Consider the following 12,120-nt stretch of genomic DNA (forward strand, 5'->3'; position numbering starts at 1 on the left):
GGAAACATAATTGCAGGTATTCTGTCCACCCTACATCATTCAGCATGACATCAAAATTGTTTGCTGCTTGTGTAGCTCAACTGAGTTAAAACAGTGTGCAAGATGTCAACACAGCACAGAGAAGGTAAAACTGAGGTGCTGTTTGTCTAGGAATTGAAGCATTTTAGCAATCTTGGACAAGTTTTTTTTGATAAAGTTGTACAATTTTTAATTGGTCAACAGAGCACTACAGCAGCATATGTCACACTTACATTGATAAATAAGAGCTTTTAATCTTAAATCAGGGAATATGAAGACAGCTCTGTCTATTAATTGGATTGTGTTGTGTTCATGAGTAATTTCTGATTTCTCTAGAAAGAACTGCCACATTTTTTATTAATCCTCATCTTAAAATGAAGCCAAACAAGTGCACTACTTAGATGATGCTTTGTTTCTCTGCTTATCAAACCCAATTAATCCCAAATAGCTAGGAGAAATGAAATATGGAAACAACAAATAAGAGCTGGAGTCTGGTGAGGTTGAGATGGTTGGGGTTGAGTGGTAAAGGTTGGAAAGTTGGACAGTAGAGAGTAAGATGAGAAAAGACTTAAGATGTGCCCAAAGTTGGGAAAATACTGTGCTATAACAGCCAAAAATAAAACACAATCCATAACCCAAGAACTGAAATCAGTAAATATAGAGCTAAATTAGAAAAAATTCAATATGACGAAAAGAATCTCAATAAGAGGAAAAAAATAATAAACTGTTAAAAAATAATAAAGAAATAAATAAAACAAATGACCTTAATCAAATAGAAAAAAGTGAAATAAAACAAAATAAACAAGCTAATAACTAAAGATCTTTTGTATACAGTGTATATAGTCTTATATAGCACAAAACACAATAAATGTAAAAAAAAAAAAAAAAGATAAAACGATTATTTCGTTCATATTTTTTATATTATACATTTCTATTTTATTTTAATAGTAAATAAAGCTACAGAAGCAATTTGCTAGCTATTAAAAAGTTAGGTGGTCCTTCAAGTAAAATGAGAAGAAACGAACCCCAATGTGTGGTTAGTGAGCAGGACTCTGTTTTTTTTTTTTTCTTTAGCAGTATTTACATTTTGGCAACATTCCCTTAAAAAGATCAAACACACGCACACCTCGTGACAGGAGCCATTCGTTACATTTGTAACTAAACTCACTCATTCACAGAAACTCTGAATCAGTTTAACTGTGAACACAAACCGGGCAGCAGACAGGTCACGTTCGTGGGTCTGGTTTATATTTAACACTGTGCGATAGAGTCGTCAGCACTTTGATCCAGCTCGCTCCAATAACTGGCGCGTCACTTCCTCAGCCCGTGCCCATCCCTTTGGAGGAAAAAAAAAGAAAAAGAAAACTCACACAGGCGGACGACGGCGAGAAAAAAGAGCGAGGGAAAAGTTGAGAGGGAAGCGAAAGCGAAAAGCCAGATGAAAAAGCTGGAGAGTGGAGAGGGAGCCAACCAAAGACCAGAGTTCACGCTTTAAAGTAAGTTTTTTTCTAAATACTTTACATGTTTTGGTGGCGCCCACACTCAGTTGATAAGCTGAGTTTTACATTGATCCACACGCTTCTCTGATTGGTTTATCAATAGCCGCATCTCCCATTACCAATACTTCTTAGAGCTGTATATTTATCTAAAGAACATTTACTTTGAATTGTTATTGGAAAACTTTGAGGGTTGGGCTTACAGGCCTGCAGCCCCCTCCCCTGCTAAACCCATAACTGCAGCCAAACGTGGAGACTGGCTTCAGTCAGAGTGTATAACATGTTATAAAGGTGACTCGAGAGATTAACAAATATAATGTGCAGTAATGGCTAGCGCTTATTCCATTAATTAGCCCTTCTTTTTAATTAAATAATGTTATAATGATCTCAGCAGGAGCAGGGTTTAATCTAATGTCCACCGGTTGTTTTTAACTTAGAGATCTACTTTTGTAGAAACTGTTTAACCGTGGTTTTGTCTACAAACACCCCTGAGGGCAGAGAAAAGTATGTGCTAACTTTGCATAGTGTTCTTCAAGTACAAGTCTCAGCATGGCCTTCACAGCTGCACCAGTGCCAAAACGCTCACTGGTTTCCCACAATATTGCACAACATGGTGGATTTTCAGACTGGCCTGTCCTATCACTGGAGCCCTCCATTGTACACGTGCTTTTTTAACTTTTTGTTCATTCACTAGTTGTTGTTCTTTTTGTGTCTTCATTCAGGAAGTGCTGTCATAACAAAACAATTGAATAATTCATCCTTCCTTTTAATTTTTGCCTTCTTCCTTCCTTTACCTGCCTTTCTTCACAGTCATGCCACTCCACAAATCATCCCGGGCCTCTCGCCTGGACCCTACCATGATCTCAGCCCCGCTGGGTGATTTTCGTCACACGATGCACATCGGCAGGGGAGGAGACGCCTTTGGCGATACCTCTTTCCTGTCCACTCTTGGCCCGAGTTCACCCAAACCTGACCCGGCGAGTCCTGGGATTGTTTCTTCTTCCTACCACAGTGATCTTAATGCAGATGCACCAGAAAGCCTGCAGAACAATGAGCTTCGGCACTCTGACTCAGTGTCTTCATTAAACCTGGACCTAGACCTGGACCTGGGTCCATCTATGCTTGGAGATGTACTAGGCGTAATGGATGGTTTGGGGCTCCACTCTAATCAGGAGGTAGTGGAAACAAAGCAGGGGAAAGGGGCTGCGGCGATGTCTGTGAACAGGCAGAGAGAGCTGAATGGGAAGAACTTGGCAGAGCATGACGGAATCCAGGTGGAAGACAGCAGGATACCAGATGTGAACGGGATGAAGCTAAAGGGGTTACGACCAAAGGTGAGATTCAGCGATAAACGGGAGGAGATCATTCGTCAGGCATCGGAAGAGGAAGAAAGTCAAGGGTTTGACTTCCAGGAAGAGGATCAGGATCTGGAAGCATGTAATAGCCCAGTGAGGAGTGAGAGCGAGAAAGGCAAAAGTCCAGCTGATGGAGGTGAAATTGAGTTCACCAATCACAATGCAGATTTGCCGCCCAGTCCTGCCTCGTCACAAAGCTCCGAGTATGAAGGGGTCACCCCATTGGACAGGAGGAGGGTTGGCAGCTGCCATTCAGAGACTGATTCAGAGGAGGAGGAGGAGGTGGATGAAGAAGGACGAGGCTACACATTTGAAGATGAGTTTGATGATGAAATCGGTTTATAGGGGATAAACTACACCAACAAATCTTTGCTGTCAAGTAAATCAAATATACTGTATTTTCCTTATTTCATCATTCCTCCACCAAGGACATACCATGTGTGACCAAAGATGTTGATTTGGCCGTGAACCAGATTACGCAAAAAATACAAAGCTGAATGTTATTAAACTTTGCGGAGAGTTGGAACACGAGCAAAGGACATACCAAATGTGGATCCAGATGACCTCGTTTCAAATTACAGAACAGGATGCTGGCCTTGGTGGAGGACTGCGTTCTCAGAGTACCTTTCTTTTTCGGTAGCTTTTGAATGGGAGGTTTAAATACGATATATCTGACTTCAAACTGGATTTTTCAGAACTTAATGAGACGATGTTGCTCAACTGGAAAAGACATTGTTTTTATCTACCAGGGTAACAGATTTGCAGAAGACTTGATATTTGATCAGAAGAAAAAAAAAAAATCAGTGAGCCGTTTTGGTAATGAAAGTGAAAAGTTTGCGACACTTTGATTTCTTTTCATTCTTGGACGTTTTTGCTTTAGAAATCAAAGCTCAGCGGAAAGTTTGATTGAAGCTAAATTAAACTGCATCGTTAATTAATTTCTTTTGTCTTTGATGTCTTTAAAGGGAGCTATACACTTACATTATTGTACCCTGTGATATACGAGTGTCTTACTACATATTCATCATATTGCATGTTTATTAAAGTCTTTGAAAAGGTCTTCAAAGGGTTGCGAGAGACGGCGTCTATAAATAATTACTGTGAATGTGTCACATTCCAAATCTTACAACGGCTCAGACCAAATGCGACTTGATATCAAAGTGCAGTTATTAGCACAGCTGTTCCTTTAAGGCCGTGGGGCTGGGTTAACACTAAAATGCAAAGACAATCATGTGATTTTAAATCAGGAGCAGCAGTGGAATTGCTATTTTTTTGCTTTTTTGTTGTTGTTGTGTTACTTCATAATGCTGTAAAAGGGAAATACCATTCAACTCATGCTGAAAATGCTGGTTAACACATTCGTTAGCCTGTGGTTTCACAAAGATTACAGTGAAAAGAATAAAGCGACTTCAAAAAGATAGAAACCAGCCTCGGCTTTTGTTTCAAGGAAAGTTGCTGAAAAGCTAAATGCCTGAGATCCAACTATACCAGGTAGCTGCTGGTGAGAGTGAAATTTCACACACATTAATACTGAAATAAACCTGTTTCATTTTATCATTTTCATAATGATTCCATTTATATTAAAGGTTAGAGATGTTTGACAGGAAACTCATTTTTTCCTTTAGCAATTCAAAAAGTAAATGACAGAGCAGTCAAGTTATCAAAAATTTATTTTAAGCATGCAAGTGATGCCTTAAAAAGTTCAAAAGTCTGTAAACATACAGGCTGAAAGTTAAACGGGACCATAATGTGGTGCCTTTGTTGGAAAATAAATGTCAAAGAGCTGAATTATTACATACACAGCTTATTTATATACATTACAAGCTTCTTAATGCTTGTTACACATGTATCAGTCATGTAAATGCAAAACTATCCATTTGTCTCTAAAACGCACAAACGCTACACGGATATCGTCCTGAACACGTTGAATCCCGACAGAGCCGTGGAGACCATCATGCCCGGCATCTGCGGGTGCCAGTGGATCTCCTTGATCTCAGACTGACCCTGGTGCAGGAACAGCAGCTGAGGGGGAAGGTCCCTGACCGCCTCCACCCTGGCGCCCACGTCGCACGACTCCACAGACAGATCCCACTGGCTGACGATGTCGTCGGCGCCCGAGGCGGCGAACACGCTCGAGTCCACGGGGTTCCACTCCACCGAGGTGATGGGAGCGCTGTGTTGCTTGAAGTTGGCCACGGGACGCCCGGTCTACAGGAACAGGAGAGCAGTGAGGTGTGACAGCTGTTCATACAGTTTCAGCTCAGTGGGGTTTCACTCTGAAAACATACTAGGAGCAACCACTGAACAGAGCAGTTACTGTCATGCTTCAGGCCTGCTTGAAGAACAAAAGGACTGGGTGTGCATCAGAAGGGTGATCTGTGCTCATGTTTTTACCGATGTACACAGAGGTGTCTAAACTCGTCATTATGGGGGAAAGGGTTAAATATGTCGCTCATACGGTGCAACTAGGACTTTGTGTACTGTGAAAGTCTCATTCAGCTCTCTGTAATAAATCATGTAAATGTTTTTTCACCAAATATATTAAAATAGTTTCCTGATTTAGAAGGGAGGCAACAGCTAAAGCTATTATTGTTACACAACTGTACAACTAATGTTAGGTGGGGCCGGAACACTAAGAGGTGAGACAATCTGACAGCACAAGCCTAAAGATTGTTTTCCATTTAACACTAATCGTGGGTCACAGTGACATGTTGGCACACTGATAATAGCTCTGTTATTGTGAGTGCAATGTGTGTTTAATTAGACTTACATAATTATCTTTAGATGTATTGCCTCCATTTATTCTTTTGTACCTTAAACTGTCGCAGATCCCACACTTTCAGGAGTCCATCGTCCCCTCCTGACAGGAGGAATGGTTCGCTCCTGTTCCAGCTGATTACATTGATGTCCGATGAGTGAGCTTCATTGGCTGAGAGCATTGAATTGGGCGGGGCACGGATGTCCCAGATCCGAATAGACTGATCCACTGAACAAGATGCAAAAACCTGGTGAAAGAGAGTCCAGTTACTTTAAAAGTTTACTTTACAATAACTATTAACACAATAAGATCCAACAGCCTTCACAAACAAGGAACTATTTCCTTTTAAGAATTTACTAGGGGAGGGCTCTGGTGGGCTTTGCATGCTTAATGATCCTTACTGCAGCAAGAAATTTTAGACAAGACTGTACAAGTTGAAAAGCCCTGAGAATCCAAAATAAAAGAATACTTTCATAAATGCAAACACCCAGTCTTATAGGACGAACATCGACATGTCACAAACTGGTTTGGTGACTAACTGCTGCGCTAAGACTCGCGTAATTTACATAGTTTGGGCTGTAATTTGTTATGTCACAACTCTGTGGTGCCACACAGCAAGTGTTACCATATTCTATTTTTACCACGTGCCATTTAACAGCAAGTTTCCATAATTCTGCTCCGTGACCGCACCCAATTTTTTCAACGAATTACCCACACATCACCAGGGACTTAACCTTAGTGGAAGATACCTAGAAATGTATAGACATCACAATTCTTAAGATTCAGAACAGACACTCCTACTAATGTTACCGCTGCGGTTAAGGGTGCAACAAGCCAGCAAGCACAAATCTGCCAAAGTTTGTGCCACTACGTCACCGTTGGTGTACAAACATACTGTAGCTTCTGTAGGCGACCACTGCAGATCTTCCACAGACTTTGTGTGGGAGCTGAAAGGTCGCTGGTCAATCTGCCAGGAAGTCCCCCCCTCCCGCGGCTCCCACACGTGGATGTTTTTCTTGCAGTCCCCGCTGACAAGCCGACCTGTCAACAAAACACAAAACAATTAACATTTTAATCTTTGACAGACATCTATTCAATTCTTTATCTCAGTCAATCGCAGCTTTCAAAGACATTCAAATACATGCAAATAAAAACAACCCGTTTACATGTTTAAGAGGAATTTGTGTTCTTCTTTGTCGGCACTTTAAGGTGGATTTCCTTCCAGCGTTATTCTTATAAAAGCCCACACTGGCATCTTTTCACTAAAACTACTGCACGTTTTTAATCGTAGCTGATCCCTCTCTGACGTATACACCGGTGTCAGCCCTGCAGTGGACAACACTTTTCTGATTCCCGATGACAGGTTTGCACGGGCAGACACAGTTAAGAACATGGGAACAAAAATATCTTGCACAAGGTGGAGACTGTTTTTATCATGTCAATCAGATAACGAAGTAGTCCAGGTGCAATCAGGGACATGGCTGCTTGCACAAAACAATGTTGCCACACAGGGTGAGCTGTTTTGCTTTTCTTTTGTTTTTTCACATCTGTATAGCAGTCTTACAGGATAAGCCTCACATACCAGGTACTTTAGGTGACCAGTCAATTGCAAAGCCTTCAGTCATGTGCCCTGAGAAACTGAAGAGCGCTGCTGCCTCCTTCTGCTGTTTGATGAATGCAGCCATAGCAGCAGAACTGTGGACGGCCTCCAGCTGGGATCGGAGATCAAAGATTTCCACCTGTCCCTTGTCTGACCACACAGCGGCTAATGACTGCTCTCCAACCTGAGTCACCTGGACACCAAGAAGCAAAATTAGTCGAATCATCAGAGAATTAAGAAAAACTGATGCACAAGATACTGATTTTATTTACTTATAAACGTCTACATACCCTGACTCTGTTAATCCCCCCATAGTGGGGCATCATGGCCAGTTCCATCTGTGGTTTCTTTTCTTCATCCTCCTCCTCTTCATCACTTTCGTCATCGCTGCTCTCTTCCTCCTCTTTGTCCTTCTCTGTTCCATGAAGGTTATACATGCGCATGACCAAAAGTCTGCCAAAAAACAAAAAACAATTAATTAACAATTAATTTATTAGCATTGATTTCTGGGACATACCCCAGTCCAAAAAGAAAAATCAAACTATCCTGCATCAGTGTGCTTCATCTTTGAGTGCTTGAGATTTTCCAATAACCTTTAATTGACCACTGAAGTCTCCACCGAAAGGAGACCTTTCAGGGGAACAGTACGAGAGCTGACATCAGAACAAAACTGAAACTGTGCATCACAGGAAAATCCAAACAACAAACAAATAAAAACAACATTGTGGTGTGGTCTATAGTGAAGAGAGTCAATGCTTTAATGTTAGCATCCAAAAGAATCTTCCTTTAGACATTAAAGAGTTTGCTTTTCTCTGCTATAAACGACACATTTGGTAATGATAACAATAAACATGTACAACAGGAAAAATGGGAAAATAAGGGGAATTTAACATTACTACACATGGAAACGTGGCAATAATGCGATGATTTTGGATGAAAGGACACCTCCTGGGGACACCTGCACAAAGCAGCTTTTTAAATAAGGAATGAAGTTGTTGGAGGTCTTAAATTTAAAGAAATTAAAATCATTTTCAAGTTTTAGTCTTGCCCACTACTCCTGCAATACTGGTCTAATGTAAAAACATCCATCCTCTAATCTAATTAGAGGTCTTGAACCTGAACGAATGTGTTTCTCCTCCTGGCATCCAAGCAGGGATCTTTCACAGGTATTACTTATTGTTACTTATTAAGGTTAATTATGGTTATTTTCGTCTTCTTTCAGCTGCTCCCTTTAGGGGTCGCCACAGCACATCTGCCTCCATCTCTGGCTTCCTCCTCTGTCTCATTAGCCGTCTGCATGTCCTCCTTCACTACATCCGTGAACCTTTTTCTGTGGTCTTCCTCTTTTCCTCCTGCCTGGCAGTTTAGCACCCTCGCTTGTACCTTTCCTTCTTTTTCATTGCCTTCAAGCAGACCTTCCTTACTCCTCCTCCTTTTTCTTTGCCCAGCAGTAGCACAATTTCCTCCAGCTGCCTGTCATTAACCCGGACCTTGACCGGGCCAGTACATAAAAAGCTCTCTTGATAATCTGCATATTTGATTTTCTGAATGCCGTTCCTGATGCAACCCTTAGCCTTTATTCGAGCTTGGGATCAGCACTTGCAGTAACCTGGCTTGTGGCCCACCGTGTCTGGCATTGGTATTCTTTTATTGTTGTATGAATGAGAAAGTGTGAGTGAACAGAGTTTCTACAACATCTACACGTTTGTTTTTATCCCACACTGTGATCAAACTATAGTCAGACTATAGATGACCAACTTAATCTGCTACATAAACTCATTGTCTTAGGACAACTTTGCCATGAATTAGGATAAAAATGCAACTACAAATACCTGTGTTCAGCTCTACTGCTCGGCACATGGCTGCAGCAGAGCTGAGCTGCTGTCGCTTCTAAATGTGGTGAAGCTTAATGCCTGCTTTCAGCTTTTTGAACTCTTTAACTCTCCCTACTCAATACTCCAGAGTAAACAGACCAAGTGCTCACTTTGTGCTACTGATTAGCTGCGTTACAGTGATGTGACTTTTAAAATAAGAGTAAGCCAGCCTTTATTCTGTGAACTGTCCTAGTAATAATAGGGAGAAAAATGGAATATTAATTGTGGCCTCACGGCTAGAAGGTTCAGGGATTTGAACTTCCAACAAACTGGGTGGCGCCGCTCTGTGTTTTCTTTTAGCTCACTTTCTCCTACAGTCGAGCGGCTTACAGTTAACTGGTGACTTAAAGCTGGGTGTGAATATGAGCATGAATAGGTGTCTGTCTCTGTAGCTTACACAGCTAAAAAAACAAAACCACGGAAGTGCCAAAAACTACAGGTGCTCAAACAGTCGCTTCAGGCTAGCCAAAGCATTAAAATGCCCAAATCCAGCCATGAAGCTACCGTGGTTACATCCTGGTCTCTGCAGCCAATCTCTCCCATTATAACAGCTGTACAGGAGTGTGTGTTAATTTAATAACTCACCGACTTGGATTTCATTTGGATGTTTTTCATAACTCTGACTCCCAGCTGTGCCAGGATCAAGCAGCTGCAGCCAGCTGCTGTGTGCCAAACTTGTTCGTGCCCTTTGGCATATTTTTAATAGAACAATCCGCTGTGTGGTATTGAGTGTCCAACAACTGTATGCTTCATTTTTAGGGAGAAAAATTCTAGTATTTGGAACAAATTAGTAGTAAACACATTTAAACCCGCAGGTCTCACAATTCCCCAGCTTGGATAAACTGGAAAGTTACCTCAGGACATCCGGGCTAAAAGCTATACCAAATCAGCATGCATACTCAGACCCCTTGGGAAAAAGGGAGCGGCTCAAAGTACCCAATTAGTAATAATATGGAATTATATTTGTCTGGGAGGGTTGCACACAAATGGATGCAGCTTCCTAACCAAGCTTTTTAGAATTAGTGGAAAACAGTCCAGTCCAACCTCTCACGCAAAAATGAATACGTCCCACTGCAAAAGTGCTTCCCTCTGCTTATGGTTTTTGTACTTGCTCTTGTTAAATTTCAAAAATATCCTTTTGTAATCACTTTACTTAATTAGTCTTGCTCTTAAATAATATTTGCAAGCCATTATTTTATCCTCTGGTGCTGTGTTTGCTCATTTTAACTTTGCCTAAATGTTGTTATGCAACTGCCATCTGAATGCGTCTGCTACGAATAAATATGTATTTAAAAACTGGGGGGATGGGGGGAGTTTATGGGTTTAACTTGCCTCTTGCACAATGTCAGCTGGATAAAATTACTCCAGGCCAAACATGACAGATCACTCTAAAATATATTTGTGAAACTAACCACTGACACCAGTTTAAACGACCAAAATAAACACACGGAGGTGCAGGACATCCGGCGTTATTGAGCAGGATCTTTAAAAATGGTGCTTTCGGATTAAATGCTGAGTGCCGACAGTAATGAAGGTGTGGGTTAAAGGTCAGTGGTCCTGTACCTGTTCTTCAGAGCCGTGTCCGCCTGCGTGCCCGCACAGAGCAGCATGGACAGGGGAAACTGCTCCCTGCTGTCTCCATCTCCATCCCTTAAGATGTCGAAGCTCAGGCATGGAGCACCTGAACATAAACAACAAGGTAACTTAAGCCCAGAGATCCCACATGGTGGAAGCGTGAACTTCATTGGGAGTAATGATGACTTTAACTTGCCTGTCTGGCACTCGTGATACATGCGGTACGCGGAGCGGTCCATCTCCAGCTCCTCCCCGGGCTCAAGCGGCTCGATCCCGGGCACGTACACTTTCTTCTCCTCCTCTCCCTCTGCCCCTTCCTCTTCCATTTCCACCCCTTCGTCCTCATCGCTGCCTGCTTCGTCCATCTCCTCCATCTCGTTTTCCTCCACGGCGTGTTCACCGGGCGCAGACATCTTGGCAGAGGCACGGTGTGGCGTACTTCCGGTGCAGGCAGCGGCCACGTGGTTTAAACGCCGCTCACCCTCCTCACCAGCGGCGCCCCTCTCTCCCTGTTTACGGGAATTCAGCTGACCTCTTTGGCAAAAGAGCCCCTGTTGCCAGGAAAGACCAGGCTTGCAATTGTTTGTCTCACACTGTAAGCCCTGAGGATCACGTGAACATTATTAGCGTGGACACTGTTAGCGTTAGCTACATGGCAAATGTTCTGTCTCCTCCCTGGAAGATAATTAGCCTTTTGCTTAAGAACATTTGGGATCGTGTCCATGCACCGATCAGTAAAGAGTCTTCACCTCTGAGTCATGATTGTGTGATTTAATGAGATTTATTTGAATGTGCTGTATTACATCTTACGCAGCACAGCCTGGTACTGGCAGGGGGCTCAGCAGCCCCTGCACCACTAATGGGAAGTCAGGCTTTGACTCACAGCTACTCACTGGCAATAATTTATAGATAGTTTTGCACTGACTGTATCAGGGTGTTGGGAAACTGCCATAAAAGCTGCTATGCTAAATTCATAAGAATACTTGGGCAATTTCTCTTATACACGTTTGTCTAAGCATGTGTTTCTTTCTTTTACATTTGTGTTTGAATTTCATTATTAAAATTGTGCCAGAGATTCTCTTGAAACCTTCTCTGCTCTTTTAACAAACACTCACATTTAAGAGATTGTGAAACTACTCGGGGGGTTCTGTCAGGACGAAGGTGTTTCTTTCACGTGTAGCTGAGTACAAGTAGAGACAAGTGCTCTTTTATCGAGGTCTTTGACAAGAGCCTTAACATCCCGGGCTGTTCTACCACACATTCCTCTGTCATCTGCAACTGATCTCTTAGACTTTTTAGTTATTTAATTTTTTTTTTTAAACTAAAGCTGCAGAATATATTTGAAGAGTTTCCAGACAAAGGCTGCCTCTTTACAAGAGAATCTACGGTTGAGTTCACACGAATGCAGACTCTTGCAGTTGGAATGCAAGATTAAACACAAAAC

At 42.0% G+C, this 12,120-nt stretch overlaps 2 protein-coding genes across 2 annotated transcripts; one reads left to right on the forward strand and one right to left on the reverse strand.

Annotated features, from left to right (window-relative positions):
* Window positions 1–1,294: 1,294 nt before the first annotated feature.
* On the forward strand, window positions 1,295–4,293 carry cdc42ep5 (CDC42 effector protein (Rho GTPase binding) 5). The gene is made up of 2 exons (XM_004541166.4): window positions 1,295–1,514; window positions 2,325–4,293. Exon 2 carries the CDS (start codon window positions 2,327–2,329, stop codon window positions 3,212–3,214), a length of 888 nt encoding a protein of 295 aa, XP_004541223.1. The 5' UTR covers window positions 1,295–1,514; window positions 2,325–2,326; the 3' UTR covers window positions 3,215–4,293.
* Window positions 4,294–4,521: 228 nt separating this feature from the next.
* grwd1 (glutamate-rich WD repeat containing 1) lies at window positions 4,522–11,261 on the reverse strand. Its single transcript, XM_004541165.4, has 7 exons — window positions 10,873–11,261; window positions 10,665–10,782; window positions 7,518–7,680; window positions 7,210–7,420; window positions 6,523–6,668; window positions 5,683–5,874; window positions 4,522–5,077 (listed from the first exon to the last, which is right to left on the reverse strand). The coding sequence occupies exons 1-7, from the start codon at window positions 11,087–11,089 to the stop codon at window positions 4,769–4,771; spliced, it is 1,356 nt and encodes a 451-aa protein (XP_004541222.2). The 5' UTR covers window positions 11,090–11,261; the 3' UTR covers window positions 4,522–4,768.
* Window positions 11,262–12,120: the final 859 nt, after the last annotated feature.

This window comes from Maylandia zebra, linkage group LG11, assembly GCF_041146795.1.
Source record: "Maylandia zebra isolate NMK-2024a linkage group LG11, Mzebra_GT3a, whole genome shotgun sequence".
NCBI classification, from domain to species: Eukaryota; Metazoa; Chordata; class Actinopteri; order Cichliformes; family Cichlidae; genus Maylandia; species Maylandia zebra.